Below are 20,737 nucleotides of genomic sequence, written 5' to 3' on the forward strand. Positions count from 1 at the left end.
GTTGTTTTTCCTGAAAGGACTCATCAGCTAGGAGGATGATCACTCAGCCAAAAACAAAAGTGTAGAATGATTTTCAGGTATCCTTTTTGACTCTTTACATACTCTCAGTAAAGGGTCTGTGTGTGTTTGTTTATAAATCTAAACATGGTTCTAAACAGACATATGAAAAGATTTTTAGATCATTCTGAAAGAGAGTAGGGAAGACCTTGGTTCAACTACCAAGCAATATGAATTAGCATCCTGTTGATATTTACATAGTGTGCTGCCTGCATAGCAAAATTTCTTTATAAATTCCAGCTGTAGATTAATAGATTCTCACATGTATGTGAATTACCTCTCGATCTCGGTCTTACCGTTAGTCCATTACATCTTTATAAGTTATTTTACATTATTTTAGATATTGTGAAATTTGGGTTCCAGGATTTCATGGAACCTAGTCTCTTTCATCGTGAGCACTTAATGCAGACTCCACAGCGTTTACAGCTATAAACTGAATAATGTTTATGGTATTGCGTCAGTATGAGAAAGTCTCTTCCTAATCTAAAATTCTGTTATTTTAATTATACTATCTGATTTAAATGACACTATCTGTTGAAAATACCTGTGGCACTTTCTTTGGTCTCGGTGCCAGAAATACATTCGTTGTGACCTTTTGTACTTTTATTAGTCTCCTGTTAAAATTCAGGCACCCTTAGGAGAAAATAAACCTTTATCATCTATCAACACCTCAGAAAAAATTACTTTTTAGGTCAGTAGTTGTCACCTGAGAAAACCGATGGGGCTTGAGGCAACTGTAATAAAATAGGGAAGCACTGACCCTAGAAGGCAAAGGAGTCATGGGAGTTTGCCTCCCATGCCATGATTTGCAAATTCAGATGCCTCCATGGGCCGTTAAGTGTATGGAGTGGCCAGCTGAAGAAAATTGATTTAAGCTGCTTGTATTGTGATGAGCAAAGAACCTGTCTAATATGATGGATATTAACTTGTTGGTTTACAACACAGCACTTCATGGTTCAACAGAAATGGCCACAAAAACCTCGGAGATCACCATTTTGTAAACTCTGTTATATCACGTGGGGTGCTGTAGGTGGGAGGCTATTACAGATGGGTCCCTCACAAAGAAATATTACTAGGGGCAGATGAGACACTGGAAATTTGGGAGCAGAAGGGTGCAGAAAAGGGAAATAGGGGCCCATAAAGATTAAGAGCACTTTCTTTACATTATTTTAGACCAGATCCTACTTTGACTAATGGGAGAGTTGGATGCTTCTGTTACCTACCCTTCGTGGTTGATAAATGGGTGTGCATCAGAATTACCTGTATAGCTTTGCCAGTATACAGTTATATACATCTGAAATTATCCACGTCTCCCCCCAAAATAAGATTTTGATTCACCAAATCTAATTTGGAGCGTGGTTGGCTATGTTTTGAAAAAACTCTTGTCTTGATTCAGGTACAAACACATCATTAAAGACCTATGCCCTTGGATGTAGTGATCCCTATTTACTCTTTGAATTATCTCTGCTCTCAAAATACATAAGATGTATGGCTACGTTGCAGTTTGGCACATTTAAGCTGTTAAAGTGAATTACTTCATTCCAAAAATGAAGAATGGAAAAAAAAGGAACATATATAATTTAAGAGATGGATATAGATTTTATGAGGAAGGATGGAAGAGGAATATTAAGACTGAGCTTTTGTAGGGAGGGTTGGAGGGAGGGAGACGCAAGAGGGAAGAGATATGGGAACATATGTACATGTATAACTGATTCACTTTGTTATAAAGCAGAAACTAACACACCATTGTAAAGCAATTATACCCCAATAAAGATGTTAAAAAAAAAAAAAGACTGAGCTTTTGGCAATTTCAGGTATAGCAAACCTAGTGTTATAAAGACACGTGTTTATACCTGATTGGGCTTTAACAAAAGTCAAATTATATCCCCTAAGTTATAATAAGTATAGACAACAAAAATTTTTATTGCACAACTAAACTTTTTGTTTGTCCTGCTCTCCAAGAAAGGTTTCTCACTGCAAATGAATCCTGATTTCTGTCAGGGCTATTCAGAATTAATCACTAAAGATATAACAATAAGTATGCCAGGGTGCGGATGTGATCAGTATGTTGTAAACAACTTTAGATTAGAAATAAGAATTTTTGAACAGAAGAATTTGTTGGACCCTTAAAGTTACACAGAAGGTTGCAGAATTTCCTTCATTGCAGAATCAGAAATCTGAGTTAAAAGGAGGAACCCTCTATCTTGAATAGTTTAGGCATGATACCTACTAGAGACGGCATTCTGAACTCTTTCACTGCTGTACTGGGATCTCATGCTCTTTGGTAAGCCTTTTGCCGTTATATTCCTGCTTTGGATAAGGTTAGACGCAGTGCAATGAAGGGGAGGGGAGACCATTTCTTCTTAATTAGTTTGTTGATGTTTTCCTAATGTCTTCTAAGGAATAGGTCATTATCTTTATTTCTATTTTGGTGGTTTGTTAGTCAGTGACTATTTCGTTGGCAAAATGCCTCCGTTTTTGACCTAAGCTCCTGTTACTTTTACTTTTGTCTGTGTACCACACTTACACAAGAAATATATACCTTATAGAAGAAAGCTGTAAATATGTACATCATCCCTGTCAGCGCTAAGAATAATTGTGATGCTAATATTTAGTGAGGCTTGGCTTGTAACAGACACTGTGCTGAAGGCTTTGCTTGGGTTGTCTCTCTAATCCACACCACACTCAGCAGAGCTCTTGCAGATACGAAACTGAGGCTCAAGGAAACGTTCATAGCCACACACGTAAGAAGGGATGCTGTTGGTATTCATCCTGAGTCCGTCTGACTCCAGGGTTTAGGCACTGAATCACTCTGCTGTTACATGAGTGGTTTCCAGTTGGGAATTTGCAATAAAATATCTTTAGAACACAGGTTCCCAAAGTTGGCTGCACTTCAGAATCACCTGGGAGTTAAAAAAAATAGAACAAAAACTGGTAGTGAGTCCCACCTTCATAGGTTCTGAGTTCATTGGTGTGGAGCGTGGCCTGGACGTTGGGGTTTTTAAAAGTCTCCCGTGTGATTTTAAAGTGCAGCCAAGCTGGAAAACTCCAGCTTTGGAACAGTGCAAACTTTTAAATTCTAAATTCCCATTCTTCTGTTAGTAAAAAAATTAAAGAATGTTTTTGTTACTGAAACACTACCTATTTACTTTAGAAACCATAGACCAACCAAAAAAATCATATTTAAATTATCTGCAATTCTTTCACTGAAAGATAACCAGTACGGTATTTGGTTTTTTTTTTTTCCTGTGCATGTTTATATATTTAAAGTCTTAACTATAATGGTACTCTTTGATGGAATTTTATATATTTAATGCCAGATTGTTTTATATCTGTTTTATGTATTTACATGCTTTCCCAGACTGAGAAATTCTTGATCCTTATACAACAGAATAGTGTTGTTGGATTAACCCTTAGAGGCCAGGAACTCTCAAAGTAGAACAATATCTCTGTTCCCGTGGAGTTTGTATATTATTTGACGTAGCACTTAGAAGACGAATTTAGATGTCTTTCCTTTGTATTCCATCTTATACAGCACTTTTTCGGACAGGCGGATCTTGGTTTACCTACCCGTCTCCCTTATAGATTGGTAAGGCAAAGCCCATATGGTTTGTATGCCCGGGCTCTGGCATGCAGTAAACACTCAATAAATGCTGGGGTGGATGACAGGTGTATTTCCCAGGACCCAAGATGGGAGTGGTGGTTATAGTTTGAAGAAACTAATTACTGACGTAAGTTCAGATGTGCCTGAAAAAAAGTCATTTGGGAATGTTGCGGTAGTGGGAAGAGAGGGTAAAAGTAAGGGTTAAGATGAGGCCAGGGGCTAGGGGACACTTTAGGGTAGAGAAACTGCAGATCCTTCAAGAAAGTTAGAGTCCTCTAGTTCTAGAAACATCCTGCCTTTGGCCCCCAACAGGCTCAGAGAGTCTTCCCTGGGAATAGCCCCCTCCTCTATCCTTCCATCTCCCCACCCTACTCCCTTGTCACAATAAAAAGGCTTTCAGAATAAGAGCCAGATAATTTTCAGAGTCTGCGGCTCCTCAGATATTTTCCTGACAAAGATTTGGATGAGGAACTACTATAGTGTAATGAGGTTCGGTGAGGATACAGCTAGAGCCTGTCATTAGCAGATGGGACCGTTGGCATATTCTTTTCTACAAAGGTCAGTGATGAGGAAGAATTTAAGTAAAAGCTGGGGAGGGGGCTCAGAGCATTGGAGGCCTGAGGAGTGATTAGCCCAGAGAGGAAAGGGACAATCTGGGAGATGTTACAGGCTTGCTTGGTAAACCAGCCTTGTCTTCAGTTGGGCCGAGGCTGCTCCCTGAGGTATTTTTCACCCTGCAGCCACAAAGCGAGACATCTCTGCATTGCACGATTTATGAAGGATTTTCTTTCCTTGTGTCAACATCTTATAATGTAACTTTGTAATAGATTTCTTAATCACGAGGCTTGTAAATCACAATTATTTATAATTTCTGTTTGGCTCTTAAAAACTTAGCTTTTATTTTTAGAATATGTCATGATCTTTACTTATTACTGCCCATTTTAAAACACATTTTTTTTAAAAAAGGAGAAGTTGAAAATGTAAACATTTTACTTCGTCAGCGTATGAGGTACATGCATGAGTTATGTTGCCGAAATCCTTTAGAGTTGAGGCATTTATGTAGCTCCAAAAGCTACAAGAAAAATTAGAAGCTATTTCTCTATCCTTTCCCCTCTTTTTTACTGAATCCACAATGGCTTTTAAAGAATAGAAAGGCATTAAAGATAGTTAAAACCATCAGACATCCTGCTTTACTTAGAATTCAACAAAAAAACAAAATAAAATAGAAAGCCTGGTTTATTTACCTAAGTAATACATGTCTCACTCACTCTAAGATCTTAATGAGAGAGAGGGAATCCTTAGCGTTACATCATATAGTATAGCAGCAAAATTAAATAAAACATGCTAGAGGTGATATTTATTCAGATAAATATCAGATTGATTCAGTCAGTCCATTGACACACCGAGATTTCTGGAGTGCTGTGCCAGTCATCAGAGCCAGGGGTGTATTATGATTTAATGGTCCCTCTCTGCTGCATTTCATGAGCTGTCCTAGAAAAACATTTTGAAGCAATAAAGCATCCATTTGGCTCCTAAGTAATGAGGGAGGCATTGCTCTTTGCATTAACTATTTATTGAGGAAGAGGAGTGACCAATTGCTAATAAGCTTTATCCAAGGAGCCGTAGTGGAAAACAGAAGAAAATGCAAAAGTGACGTTCTGTTCAGTTTCATATGCAATTAACAAATATCCAGTGCTGAATGGTTAATGCTCGACGTCCATGTGACTTCTGGCCGGCTGTATTTAAGCATGAGTGCCTGTCCAGTGTATTAAAGGCCCCTTAGTCTACGGAAGGATTGTGTAGCCTAAACTAATGAGAGATGAGAGGAAGCAGTGACTGGTGAGTAGCTACAACTGCGCTGAGCTCTATAGCTTTGAATAATGGACTTATTTTCTAAGATGAACACTAGTGATTGAGGCTTGCTAGTTTACTCCTTTGGGGAAGGGTTCCTTTTTTTTTTAGAGATAATTATTGCTTTTCCATAACTTGGGAAATCTGCTCTCTCTACTGCAATACGTAGATTATCACTTGATCAAACGGCTTTTAACCTGGGAAAATTTCTAATTTTCTCTACAAGTAAATATCTATAATTTATTATTTGGAAATAGGTTCTAGGTGGGAATGTAACATATTGCTTTTCTTTCACAAGTAAATAAATGGTCTCTTCTTTGAAGTAAATGCTTAAGATTTAGCAACTTCAAGGTTGCAACCAGAATATTGTATTCACACATAAATAGGGCCTGCTTTCAAGTCATTTCAGAATCTTACTTGGAAGTTTTTGGTGCTATAACAGCATGAAGTTTTATTCCTCTTGCTTTAAGATTCTTGATATAATTAATTTGCCTCCTTTAGTAACATGATAAAAAGATGAAAGTCACAATTATTTTCATCCCTTAAAGCCAACTAAAGGACTTATATGCTAATGATTCTTCCCTGTTCTCACTAAAAAGTACAGTGGAGTTCTACACAATGGGAAGAAAATCCATCACATAAATCATATTAAAATAGGCCATGGAAAGGATCTGTAAACCCAACATTATTTAAAGCAGAATAGCCTTGATACTATCATAAACCAATTATGAAATCATTTAATATCTCATTCCTTTGATTTTTGATTTTTCAAAATTTCCATATTGAAAAATATGTGTTAACTCTAGCTTACTATGAATTATTTTGATTTCTACTTAGAATCCATTTTCAAGATATATTACATGAGTTAAGAATATTCTGCTTATATGAGTTCATAGCCTTGGGTAAAGGGCTAGAAAGCCTGATAAGTAACTAGCAGTGAGGGCAAAGAGAAGAAAAGTCTCCTTAGACTTTTTCTTTCCTGGACCACATTGTATCATGCTGAGAACTAAATCCATTTACCTTACAGAGAATCTTACTTTCTTCATCAAGGAAGTAAGGACTCGAGATTAGAAATGGTACCACCTTGTAAGATGTTAGGTCTTGCAATAATCTCTCTTTGTTGGTTAATAAACAATCAGGTTGCACTATCCCTTTCAGATAATCACTCCATTCAGAAGACTAATGCTTTGTGCTGAGAATAGGAAAGAGATGGAGGATTGGATCAGCTCACTGAAGTCTGTACAGACCAGAGAAACTTACGAGGTAAAGTAGCCTCTCTCCTGTCATCTCGTGTTCTTAGAGAATAAATGTGAACCGTAGCGCTAAAGCTATATTCTGCGACAAAAAAAAAGTATGTGTAGATTCATTCAGCAACTTGTTTAAACCTGATACTGATTTTTTTTTAAGTTAAAGCAAAGTGTTTTAGTTTTAAAAATTGTGGATTTGAGGGTTTCCCTGGTGGAGCAGTGGTTGAGAGTGTGCCTGCCGATGCAGGGGACATGGGTTCGTGCCCCGGTCCGGGAAGATCCCACATGCCGCGGAGCGGCTGGGCCCGGGAGCCATGGCTGCTGAGCCTGCGCGTCCGGAGCCTGTGCTCCGCAATGGGAGAGGCCACAACAGTGAGAGGCCCGCGTACCAAACGTAGTCCTGTTCTCTTGTTTTGCAAATCTGTGTTAACGTCTCATTTCTAGGTGGCCCAGTTTAATGTGGAACATTTCTCAGGGATGCATAACTGGTACGCCTGCTCCCATGCCCGACCCACTTTCTGTAACGTCTGCCGAGAGAGTCTTTCTGGGGTCACCTCCCATGGCCTGTCCTGCGAAGGTACAGTAACATCCAGGGTTTGTTCTCCCTTGACACTGACCTTACTGTAAACACGCTGCCACGTGTATATCTGTGAACAGAGAAACATCATCATAAGAAGACATTTCCCTTGGGTGGAAGCAGTAGCTGGGAGCGTGTCAGTGGGACCAGAGTGTTTTAATTTTACTGTGACTTATGGTGAAGCTCTGCACACATAGGACCAACTTGGAAAATATTTTGGCTCAGGAAAAGATAACATAAAATCATTTGAAGGGACGTATAAATCAAAATGTAGCATTTCCCTCCTGAGGAACTAGCAACTACCGTTAAAGAAAATTCTTTAGACTTTGTGTATCATTCTAATTTCCTAGTATTCTTTTTCTGTTCTGTTTAATTACAGAGAACAAAACTTTCTGTGAGGACAGTATATACTTTTTGGCAGGATTTAGATTGTTACTTATGTTGCATTGTTTTAAATGTTTTATTTCATTTATGTTTAATTTAAATGGATGTCATCCTTTTACATTTCTTTAAAGTTTTCTAAAAATAAGGTCTATGCTGTTGTTCTCATCGCAGGATTTGTGGGTTATTTTTAAATTTAAGAACAGTGACCACTTAAAAGAAATACATTAATAGTCAACAAGAGAAAGCTCATACCTTCTGTAGATTTATTTAATTTAATACCTCAGTGATTCCATCACTGTGTACTACTTTTGAACTACATATAATACCATTATTTAGCTTTTCTCTCTAATATAAAAAATTCTTAGGTAATCTTGTAATAAAACTGTATCGTAAGTAAATAATAAAATAGAAATGGCGTCATAGTTTTAATTCATTTTAAATGACAAAATCCAAGATATGTCAGTATTTCAGCTACTTAATATGACAATGACACAGCCTAGTGGATAAGAATAGAGCTCTGTAGTTAAACCCTGTGGGTTCCAATTCCAGTTTTACCGCCACAAACTGTGACCAGGAGTAGTTTAACCCTTTTAGACTTTTGCTTCCTCATCTGTACAATGGGGATAATAGTCATTTCTACCTCACAGAGTACTATGAAAATGAAAGGAGAGAGTACATACAATAACACTACTTTTCTAGTCAAATATATGGTAGACATTTGTAACTGCATTATATAAGAAGTTCACCAAGTAAACAATTACAGATTGCATCATGGCTTGATGCGTTAAAATTCATGAAAATGAGAATTTGGAGGAGGCATTAAACTTTTTTTTAGATTTAAAGAATGATTGCAAACAAAGATATAATTGGTCTTTATGACTTTAGTCATCTAAAAGTGTTCCTGTAACTCTACTAGGGCTGTAATATTATATGGGGTTATTTTGGAGGTCTTTGTACTATTACCTTATAGTCTATTATCCTCAAAATGCTAAAAAAAAAAAATCAGATCTAAAATAGGCTTAGATCTGATCTGTGGTATCCTTCTGTTTTGAGAGTTATGTGTTATTAAATATAGTTAACTGTTTAGGAATTGAAGTTAATAGTGGGATGACTATATTTTTCTAAGCATTTTAAAAGAAAAATGAAAATTATATTAGCTGGTGAGAATAAAAAACTTAAGAGTCTTTAAATACATGTGTTAACATTATTCTATTACTAAGTAAGTTCCTGACTTTTTTTAAGTCTCAATTATAGTATTTTTAAATTATATTTTTAGGGGAATATATGTTAGTATTCATTTTCTCTGCTAATAAAAATTTTAAATCTACAGCGTCTTGCCCATGGAGTATTTTTAAAACTGCCGCAGAAGGTTTTAAAAATCCCAAGGGTTTTATGAATATACAAAAAAGTTGCCTTTTTATTTCATGAGACTGTGGTTATTTAGGACATTTTTACTGTAAGCAAAGTTAAACTTTAGAAACCCCCTTGAAATCTGAATAAACTGCTGCTTGATAAAACTAAGGGCTTAAAATACAAGACGCTTTAAAAGTTATTACAGAGATGCAAATACAGGAAAAATTCATTCAACAATGACAATGAATAACATTGTATTAGAATGGAATCTCACTTCCAGTGTGTAACGCCACCACTAAATTTACTTAATCTTTCTGTCCTTGTTTTCACAGTTAAAAGAGTCTGTACTGATTTGTCTTGTGTTGAATAATAACTAAAATTATGATTTTAAAGCCTTGCATATACAAAATATATGAATGAAAAATAGAAGACAGAAAATACATTTCATAAATAATCCCCTAAGTCAATTGAGAGTGTTAATTATAATTTCAGAGCATAATTGTGCTTCACAGTTATTTATACAGCACTCTAAGAATAAAAAGTTAAGTGGTGATTTTTTTTTTTAATCAACAGCATAAATATCTCCACATGGGTACTTATTTTTATGTTAAGTACCCATGAACACTTACAAAGTGGTAAAGACTGAATATTGCAATAAAGAATCATAATTTGTTACATGTCTGTATTTTTTATGTTTTATGGTTTTGAAATAATGACTTTACAGGTCAGGAAAAAGTGCCTTATTTCAGAATAACTTGTTTGGAGAAAATTAATTGTCAGCTAATTACTAGGCACAAATTAAGGTGCCTTGTAATCATGTCCATTCCTTAGTGTCCATAGTTACAGCCCAGTTTGTTTTATTTTTATCATTATATGTTGTATATGTTGTATTAAGCAACTGTGTAATTCTCAAGGCTCATTGCATGAAGAACTTTATTATTACAAAAGTGATTTTTATTTTTAATGAGCTGTTTGATTTTTAATGGCAAAATCTTCAAAAAGCCATGAAATTATACTGTGTTGCCCTCTTTTTACTTCCTTCTTTGCCTCTTAGAAAAAATATTGACTGTTAATATCAAGTACTTATTTGTACTTAAAAAGCAGCCTGCTTTTTAAAACTAGAACTAAAACTAGAACCATACTTTTGAGAAATACAGTAACAGATGACAATATTTAAATAGTTTAAAATATTAAATAATTTAAAAGTCACTTGGAGCAAAAAGGGACAGGTCATGCTAAATTTTTTTTTTTCAAACTAAGCTAATTTCCTATGGTGCTGTTTCTTTATACTGTTGTTTATCAGCAGTAAAATTCAGTTGAAAACTTGTTTTCTATACGAAGTCTGTGCTTAGTCACAAAGTCACTTATAACAAAAATAGTATGATTTCTAGGAAAGAACTTGTCATTGTACACAAAAGGACAGGTAAATGAAACATTGCCAGTGTCTATAGACTAATATTTTTAAAGGAAAAACCAGCTCAGTTTAAGTGGCCATTCATATATTGGCTATTCATGATACTTGAAGCATTCTGAACATTTGGCTATAGGCATCTTAGTTATTTTACTTGACCCCTTCGTTTTCATGTTACATCAAATTAGGACAATTTAAAGAGAATGGTGCGTAACCCGTCATTTCAAATTTGTTAACGATTTACTGGTAGAAAATCCAAAACCATGTGATAAGGAGCCGCCTGAAAAGTCAGAAACTCTTTCATAACGTCCATTAACGCTTGGATAATGTGTGTCCCTAGAGGGATGGATAAGCTTAGTAGGAGTCAAGTTCTGATTTTCATAAGCAAGGGTTAATTTTTCAAATCATCTGTGGTTTATTTGTTTTTTCATATATGTGCGGCTTCTGTCTTGGTTGTTTCCTCTTATTTCTCCTTTGCAGGCACCTTTTTGATAATATGGCCTGGGAGAATTAGCGATGCCTGTAGTAGGAACATCACTTCATCATTCCTTCCACGTTGTCATGTAGTCATCCCAACAGGATGCTTTCAAAAGACAGTGCTATCTTTGTGACCCTCGTCAACCTATTTCCCATGATGCCTGGATATTTTCTTGATGTACTTGCAGTTTAAAATTCCCCTGAATTGTCTTGGTCTTTATCTCTCTGGTAGTTTCAAACTTTTGATTTAAGTATATTATACGTACAGAAAAAAGCAAATATCAGAAGTGTGCACAGCTTGTTGAATTTTCACAAATTAAACGCATTCATGTAGTCAGCACCCAGACTTAGAAATTGGCTGTTACCAGACCTCCTGTATTACTGAATTTTATTTTCTTCTGTTGTGTGTGTGTTGTCTCCCTTCTCCTCAATAATTTTTTTTTGTATTTATTTCCTTTCTTTTCTTCTTTTAGAGTAAGTGGAAGCTCTTTAAGTAGCAATCTATAGCTTGATCAAAGTGCTTCATAAACACATAGCCATATTTGCTTTTTAGAATATCATTGAAGAGTAACAGAAGGTTTTACAAATATTGTTTTTCCTCTGCCCCCCGACCACTTTAAAATTTCATGCTGTGATTTCCTTTCATTGTTGGTCCAAAAGTGCATATTCATTTAGCAATGGTTCACTTTGTTTTTTTTTTTTAAGTGTGTAAGTTCAAGGCTCATAAAAGGTGTGCAGTGAGAGCAACAAATAACTGCAAGTGGACGACCCTGGCCTCCATCGGGAAGGACATCATAGAGAACGAGGATGGGGTAAGCTCGTACTGTCTCCCATCTCTCCCCGGCACCCCCGCTCTTTTATTTTCCTCTCCTGTCGAAATTAAGTGGGAGCATCTGTTAGTTCAATTACGACAGAGGGTTCAGTGGGAGTGTTTATTATTATGATTAGATGGAAGGTTTTGGTTGATTGTGACTTTTTATTTTCAATCCAGTTCTTTGTAGCTTCCTTCAGCTCTTAAATTTCAAGGGGAATGTTGTGTAAGGGCTTAGGAGTGGTTGCTGTGCTGTGCTGGTGCTGTAGACCCTTATCTGGCCAACTGAGTTATTCTTTAAGGCTCAGCTCAGCCGTTTACTCACATGTTTACTCCTGAGACTTTGGGGCCTCCTCTCAGTGGTGCCCCACACCTTCAAAACCTTGACTGCCTTGCATGTGAATTGCTGATAACACTTCGTGGTCACTTTATGATAATCTCTCTATGTGCCTTTCTTCTCAGCGAGACTGCAAATCCTGCAGGGCAGGGGTTTAGTCTTACTTATCTTTATATCCCTACAGTGCTCAGGGCATAATAGCTGCTCAATAAATGTGGGGGAAATGAACATATGCCACGAATGATACATGGTGCTGATTCCATAGAGTAAGGTATCATTGTATCTCTTCCCTTGGCTAAGAATGATGTCCTCCACGGTCTTTAATTTGACTGCCCTTTCTTTCTGCTGCACAGCTGGCTATGCCCCACCAGTGGCTCGAGGGTAACTTGCCCGTGAGTGCCAAGTGTGCTGTCTGTGAAAAAACGTGTGGCAGCGTTCTCCGTCTTCAAGACTGGAGATGCCTTTGGTGTAAAACGATGGTGAGAGTTTTATAATTATTTTCCATTTAAAATGTTTCTTTCTGTACCTTTTCCATCTGTGTGATTGAGGGACACAGCTAACAATTTATGGCAGAGCAGAGCCTGGTAGCACACGCACCCGTTTGTAAGGTTCATCTTTTTTCAAGATGCGTTCCTTCCACTCTGGTTACTTTTGCAAATGCCCTTTTTGTGACACCTACTCTTGTCCCTTTGTGTGAGGACCTCTTTCCCACAGTTTTATTGTTTTTCATCAAGCTTTAGCCACACTTAAGTGGTTTGCTGTTTTCAGCCTGTTTTACTACCTGTTGCCCACAGAAAGCCACCAAATTTTGACTAACAGGCCAAGTGTAAGTTTGCTACAATCCCGTGTGTGTTCTCCGAGAGAAAGAAGCCGAGTTCAGTAGGCTGTGCACTGATATAATTTAGATTATATACATTTATGTTATGTAAATAAGTAAATATTTTAAAACTTCTTTGCATGTGCAAGAAAGTGGTGAGAAGCAGACACAGCATAACGTGGAGCCAACGGCAAACAAGGGTCCCATCTCTGCCAGACTGTGTGAGGACTGGGCCTCCACCCTGCAGGAGGGCAGTCGGTGCAGGAACTCAGAGGGTGACCTCACGCCCCTCAGAGGGTGATGTGGGGCTAAAAGACAGCAGGACGAGGAGGCAGTGAGTGCTCACCTGAGCGCCGGGTGATGCTGTCTGATTACGATGCTGATCGCCTTGCTTTGGGGCAGAGTTGTTTGGTCGTGTTTTGAGTCTTGGAAGTCAGCCCCTTCCCCCAACAAAAAGAAGGAAAACCATTGCTTTTAATAAGCACAGTGAAGATGAGAAAATGCAAGAGATGTGCGTGTGATATGTTGATTTCATAATCAATGAGATTGAGTCCATAGGCCACAGAGAAAAAGCAGTCCTATAATTTTTTAGTCAGGCCTGATAGACAATCTTGTGTTTCTTTTTTGTTTTTGTTTTTAAATTTTTTTGGCCGTGCTGCCCGGCACGCGGGATCTTAGTTCTCCACCAGGGTTGGAACCCACACCCCCTGCAGTGGAAACGAGGAGTCTTAACCACTGGACCTCCAGGGAAGTCCCCTCTTTTTCATTTTTGAATCGAACATGATTCTCTTCATCCCCATGCTTTTGTTATTCTTCATCGATTGCCTCTTTTATTGACATAGATGTTACTTTTTATTTCTTTTATCCCATGTAATATAATATGCAGGCTATATTAGATACCTCTCTTTGGAGTTTTGGTGCAACCCTAACCCTGAAAACCCCTTTCTGCTGTTCCTTATTTTAAAGGAGTGCTCACGTAAACAGGATTTTAAATCAAGATTCCATCCCACCTAAGATTTCTTTTTTGGGGGGACAACCACTATGTATGCATCTACCACTATTTTTATTAGCCTGCATTTACTGAAGTCTATTTCTCTACTTCTGGAACTTCAGCTATTCTTTTATAACTTTTTGAAAAGAAAGCAGGTCATCGGTGTGATGAATTATTTTAGAAAGGTTTTATGTAGCTTGTCTTTACCTGCAATATATAGGTCTCTACTTGTGTTTAGTCAGTAGTTGCCTTTTTCTATTGTAGTTGATTTACAATGTTGTGTGTTTCAGGTGTACAGCGCAGTGACTCAGTTATACCTACATATATATGTTTATGTATTCTTTTTCAGATAATTTTCCTTTATAGGTTATTACAAAATATTGAGTATAGTTCCCTGTGCTATATAGTAGGTCCTTGTTGGTTATCTATTTGATATATCATAGTGTGTATATGTTAATCCCACACTCCTAATTTATCCCACAGGCATAGCAAACAAACTTATGGTAACCAAAAGGGAAAGCGGGGGAGGGATAAATTAGTCAGCAGTATTTAAACTTTATTAAGTTTAACAGTAGGAGTTAGAAAAGCAGTAGAAGTTAAATTAGGTTTTTTACTTGCTTGTTCCACTCTCTGCCACATTTAAAAAATTTCGCAAATGCGACAGAAGTATTATTATAGACTGTAGAAGGGATGATTCTGGAATGTCTTTCCTCTTTTTTCCTGGCAAACTTAAATGTCACCTTTGCATGAAATCATTCCATGTGTCAGTTGGACATGCATGTTTCTGGACCACCATCACTTTTGTTACATGCCTCTTAATCTTGTACTTCCTATACACTGTCATTTATCCATTATGATACTTTGATGCCTTTAAAATATGAGTTTCTAACAGCAAAACGTCTAGTGTCTAAACATAGTCACCTGGTTCAAAACAAAACCAAACCATAGTTCCACAATCCTAACAGTCATAGTTCCACAATCCTAATAACTCTTAATTTTTCCAGCTGTTGTCCAATCTCTGGGCATAGTTTTACCTTTTCTGTAAAAATAGTGAAGATACAATTTTATCTCTGCTTTTCTCATTTAACATTGTTGTAATCATAGAGCAAAATACCCTATGATTCTCATACGTTTTAAATTCCTTTTAAAACTATCTGTGCCTGCTCATTTTTCTCAAATCCATTTGGATTGTTAATGATTATAAGTCATAACAGGAAATGGTCCAAAATTAGGTCATCAGCAGAACAAGAATCGCTATTAAATTTCAATTATTTTCTCAAAAGTTTTGATAAATACATGTTTAATTGATATGCCAGTTTTCTAAAAGGACTAATGAAATAAAGCCTTATTAAATAAGTGCTTTATGAAGTGCCTGCTCTTACTAATAAAACATTTAAAGGCTCTCTAGTTGAGTACCTAAATTATTCTAAATTGCCTGGGTCCTACTTGATATGTTTGCCCTGCTTGAGTGACCTTGAAACTTTTTGTTCTACAGAGTTAACACACTTGCTGAGTGCCTGTGATGTGTATCATTTTCCAAGATGAGGGGGCAATAATAGGACCTTTTCCTTTTCCTTACAGAGCCAGAAGTCTAGCTGAGAACATAGGCATGGATGTACTTATAACTATAATAACATGACAGTATTATAAAAGATGTGTGAATAGAAAGTTATAGATCACTGCAGAAAGAGCAGACACATTACAGATAGTATTAATCTTCATTAAATTCTGTAAGAATTTTATAAGGTAGATGTCGTCATCATTTCCTATGGACAGTTATATTGACACTCACTGGTTCGCTTCCCTCCTTCCTCCCTCCTTCCTCCCTTCCTCTGCACTTCCTCTTGTCTTCCGCTCTCCTTCCCTTCACCAGGCATTTATTGACTACATACTACTTGCCTGAGACAATCATGAAAACAGGCTGTACAGACCAAATCAAATTCCCATCTCTAAAATGATTAGGCCATTCCTTAGAAGTATAAATATTGTGCCATTAAAGTAATTTATGAATTACTGAACATTTTGGGATGCACTTGATCTTCATTTACCAGTTCCTTAGATATAATTTATACCATAATAAAACATTGATGTGTTTTTATGATTCCTGAAGGTTTATTTCATTGTTATCAGGTACACACTGCCTGCAAAGATTTATATCATCCTATATGTCCGCTTGGCCAATGTAGAGTATCTGTCATACCTCCAATTGCACTGAACAGCACCGATTCTGATGGTATGTAGCAGTAGTGTAAGTATGTGTATTCCTGGTGTATCAAATGTTGATATGTACATCTATTTTCCTAGAATAAATAGAACTGTAATTGGTTATTCTGGTTAGTTTTTATATAATAATTCCATTTCAATTGCAGAACAGTACCTTTAATTCAGAAAAGAACGTTTTAAAATTAAGGTGTAAAAACATAACTATTAACACAGTGGTGAAACTACAGTGTATAAGATTTACATTTCAGCGAATAAAATGAGATTGTTATTCTGTAACAAAATGCAATATGCAAAGATTAATTTTTTATAAGCAATTTTTCCCCCCTCCGTAATTGAAGCTGCCCGTTAGCATAGCTCTTATTGAAATGTGTTTTCTTACCATTTCATTGTAGGAATTTATACTCCTATAAATTCATTCACTTTTTCTGGAATTTTACAACTTAATTGTACGTACTGAAGAACCTGTTTACAGCACTGGTTTTGGAATAGCATACTAATAACTTCCTTGTAAGCAAACCATATTACAAAAGGCTTTTACCATAAACTTATCAATGTTTTGCATCGATAAAGTGCCTTATGCTTTTCAAACTTTTTATGTAAATGATGCCAGTAGATATCATAGATATTATAAGCTGCTGAAAATATGATTTGTTAACCTGTGTTATTAACAGCCCCCCCAGCCAAACCCTGATATATCAAAGTTATGTTATTTATTATAAAATTTAAAAGTATTTTCTAAGGCCTTATCAAGGAGGAGTTAAATATAATGCCGAAAATGGACATGAATCCTTTAACAGTTGTGAACTTATAGACTATGATTGGTTTCTCTTAATAATTAAGTGTTGTTAAGGCAGGTGGTAGATCTCAATTTATCTATGATTAATACTTTTACCATCTTTGGTATGGTTTTTCATTATAGTGCACATTTTGAAAGATAAGTTCTATGGTCTTAGTATGTAAATAATAAACCTATCTCCTTTTGGGGGTGCTAAATGATGACATTGTTAAAGTAACAAGCAAGGTTCTTTATTTATGAATTTATCTTTTTTCCTCTGAAGTTTTTTTAAGAGTTTAAAAAGAGAAAGCTGTACGTATTGATCTTGTGCTGTGTTTTGTTTCTTTTTTTTAACAGGTTTCTGTAGAGCAACATTTTCATTCTGTGTTAGTCCTCTATTGGTTTTTGTCAATTCTAAGAGTGGAGATAATCAGGGAGTAAAGTTTCTTCGCCGATTTAAACAGTTACTAAATCCAGCTCAGGTGTTTGATTTGATGAATGGCGGTCCTCATTTAGGGTAATTGATTATTGATAAATCTCGTTTGAATGATATGTAGCACTGAGCACGAAATACACTTGGTTTTTCAGCTGATGAAAATTGCAGATTCATCTAGACATCTCTGTGTTGATCTTCTGACATCTCCCTTTTTTTAAAGTTCTGATTATAAATTTTAACATAAACTTTTTGATACTTATATATCTTCCTTGGGTGCTGAAAGTTCTAAAGTTTGTTTAGAAAATGTTTTAGAATATATCCTACATCAAACAGTTCTGTTTGCTTAGCTCTACAAAGTAGATCAACTTGTGTAAATATAGAAATACAAAAAATAACTTGAGAAAATGATTTGCATGGGAGGGTAGTATTGAGTTGTATATAATACAAATAATCAATTATTTAACCGAAGCACAGATACTGTTGTGGGCCTCAAGGACAGGCCCTCAAGGATTTCAGACTCAGTTCCCATACATGACAAAAAAGTACTTCTGTTAATTGTTCTTTTCAAACTTTCTGGAATGTCATATAACCTAAAATCTGAGGGGAAAAGCTTAAATATATTTTCCAGAGGGAAAATATGCCTTGAGGCACTTTGAATACATTTTTAGTGTATATATATGATTTTTGTTGAAGAGGTGATATTGTGTCATCTGACCCAAGAGCCTGTGATCTCCTTATAATTTACTTACACCAACTCGGCTTTTCTCTTGGGTTCCACTGTCACCGTAAATCATAAACACAGAAGTAGAAATGAAGATTTCAGATACCAGTTCCTGAGAAGGCCTTTGTGTTTTGTGATTTAGCACTCTCCTATCTTCTCTGTTTCTCTCCTCAGCCTCTCTTTGTGCCTCTTTTCATTGTGTCCTTTCAGGGTCTTCCTTCTTGTTTCCATTGCCTTTTTCTTGCTGTCTCAAGCCCTTCTGGTCCCATGAGTGTTGGTCTTTTTTCACTTGAACCCAGCTCTTTCCTTATGTGCTTGTACCTCCCTTCCTTTCTCCTGCATGTGTCCTGGCACTTCCTCATCTAGCCTCTCTCCTCACCTTTGTCTCTCCCATTGCTGGTTAGCTTTGTCCCCCTTTCTAGCATATCTGTTTTATAATCCTTGATGGTTCTAATATCTTCTATTTTTGACATTTATTTTTTCTACCCATCCTCTAAAATTCTAAGCAACTCCCTTTGTGAAACCCCTTGAGACTGTCTCCATATTTTTTTTCGATTTTCCACAATACTTGAGGTGTACAAAGGTACATTCGCAGGGTGAAGTGTGTCAAAATTTGAGATGAAGGAAGACAGAAGTAGAAAGGTTGACCTGAGAATAGGAAAAAAGGAAGCGAAACAGCTACTGGGAGTATGGCAGGGGTACACTGGGCAAGGTTTGGTGGGTCTCTTTAGGAACTGCCCCTGTGCCACTCAGCAGCATCAGGGCCCTAGATTCTCCTCTCTAGTTTGTAATATGCTACTCACGGAAATAACATTTCCTTGTGAAGGAAAGAGAAAAGTCTCTGTACTCTTACCATCGCCTATCACTTACCTTTCATTCTCTTTCCTGGGTTCTGCTTCTTTTTTGTTTCCTCATTTCTCACTCCCCTTTTTTCCTAATTTTGTCTCCATTTCTACTTATAATCTCCTTTCCGCTTTCTGATTAAGACATTTTCTTGAGTTACACATTGCACTCAAGTTGATTTTCATAGTATAATTCATATGCAAGAGTTCTTATATTTAATGTGAACATGAATACCAATAACTAACAGAATGACAAAGAATTGGGGAACGCGAGTTTTATTTATTTATACTAAAATAAAATACTTTTTTCTTTCAGTTTAAGATTATTCCAGAAGTTTGACAATTTCCGGATTCTTGTTTGTGGAGGAGATGGAAGTGTAGGTTGGGTTTTGTCAGAAATTGATAAGCTCAACTTGAATAAACAGGCAAGTGGTCATTCCTTTCACTGCTAGTTATCCTAACCTACTGACCAGTGATGTAGAGAAATGTCAGAGTCCCTATGTGTCAACTTGTCTGAGGTCTCTGTGGGGCTGTCTTTCAGTGTCAGCTGGGAGTACTGCCTCTGGGTACAGGAAATGACCTTGCCCGGGTTCTTGGCTGGGGAGGCTCATACGATGACGATACCCAACTTCCTCAGATACTTGAGAAGCTGGAACGAGCCAGCACCAAAATGTTGGACAGGTAATAACAAATTCTCTTCTAAAATTAGATCGAAAGTGGCATACTGATATCTTTTTTTGATAGTTAAAACTGTACTGACGGTAACCCCTGACAGGGGTCCACCCCTGAGATCTAGAACAGAGCCTGGCACAGAATGGACACTCAATAAATATGTTTTTTGAGCGAATGAATGAATTGTAAAAAAAAAAAAAATGAGGAAACTAGTTTAATGAATCCATTATTTTAAGGATAATGTAGAAGGCTATGTTGATACTAATTACTTTTAACTGCTATTTGGCTCAGAAAGCTTAAGTAGTTAATGGGGGGTGGCTTTTGATGAGTATAATAGGTATGGTCCCTTCATCTTCTGGTTTCATTAAAACTAAGGAAGACATATAAACCTTAGATTTTTTAGAATAGCTCTTCTTAATTATACACATTGAGAAGGAATTGAACCAACAAAATACTAAAAAACAATCTTTTCCCAGGGACAGGGAAGTGTTAGGAAGACAGATTCACAAGAAGGAACTATCACTGTTTTTATGGTATCCTCGACTGCATCTCTTAACTGCTTTCTGTCTAAATGCCCCACATGTAAAAAAGAAATCGCAGTGTGTATGCCCTGAGTATTATGCAGGAGGTGTTTAGAATTGGGGTATAGGGAGCAACCAGGGCTCAGTAATCAGTAACCTCCATGATAAGTGGGATACAAATGTCAAAATCTCATTATAAATTTGAGCTAGCATGAATCAAAACAACTTTGATAGGATTAGCCATCTGTGGTACTCTTCCCGAAAATAACGAAATCTCATCAGGGAGCCACCAATCTAAAATGTAATTACTCTAAAATAAGCTATAACCTAATTAATTGTAACCTTGCCTGACATAAGGTAATGTTGTAATGGCTGATTCTTTTGCTGACAGAATATTTAGAAAGAAAGCTGGGCTGGCAAGCATTTGTCTGTGTTTATCCCAAACCAGTCATGAGAGGGATCCCCCAGTAGTTTGGGAGCATAAAATGGACTCAGTCTCCAGTCTTTAAAAGAGCCTGGAGGTGATTTCCCAGACGACTGCCCAGTTCAGTGCTAACCAAACCCCACAAGGTATTTTAAATGGCTTTTTGTTGTAAATTTAAATACCGCTCTCGCCGCACCCCCCCACCC

The 20,737-nt window shown here is 36.7% G+C and overlaps 1 protein-coding gene across 3 annotated transcripts in view; it reads left to right on the forward strand.

Moving 5' to 3' along the window:
* DGKH (diacylglycerol kinase eta) overlaps window positions 1-20,737 on the forward strand; it is a 169,066-nt gene that overhangs the window by 92,251 nt on the left and 56,078 nt on the right. For all 3 annotated transcript variants that reach the window (XM_007468614.1, XM_007468613.1, XM_007468615.1), the window contains 8 exons: window positions 6,671-6,775; window positions 7,204-7,336; window positions 11,667-11,773; window positions 12,463-12,588; window positions 16,048-16,150; window positions 17,273-17,432; window positions 19,231-19,339; window positions 19,456-19,595. In XM_007468614.1, coding sequence (XP_007468676.1) covers window positions 6,671-6,775; window positions 7,204-7,336; window positions 11,667-11,773; window positions 12,463-12,588; window positions 16,048-16,150; window positions 17,273-17,432; window positions 19,231-19,339; window positions 19,456-19,595 — 983 coding nt within the window. The remainder of the gene's footprint in view (window positions 1-6,670; window positions 6,776-7,203; window positions 7,337-11,666; window positions 11,774-12,462; window positions 12,589-16,047; window positions 16,151-17,272; window positions 17,433-19,230; window positions 19,340-19,455; window positions 19,596-20,737) is intronic.

This window comes from Lipotes vexillifer, unplaced genomic scaffold, assembly GCF_000442215.2.
Source record: "Lipotes vexillifer unplaced genomic scaffold, Lipotes_vexillifer_v1.1 scaffold479, whole genome shotgun sequence".
Classification (NCBI taxonomy): Eukaryota; Metazoa; Chordata; class Mammalia; order Artiodactyla; family Lipotidae; genus Lipotes; species Lipotes vexillifer.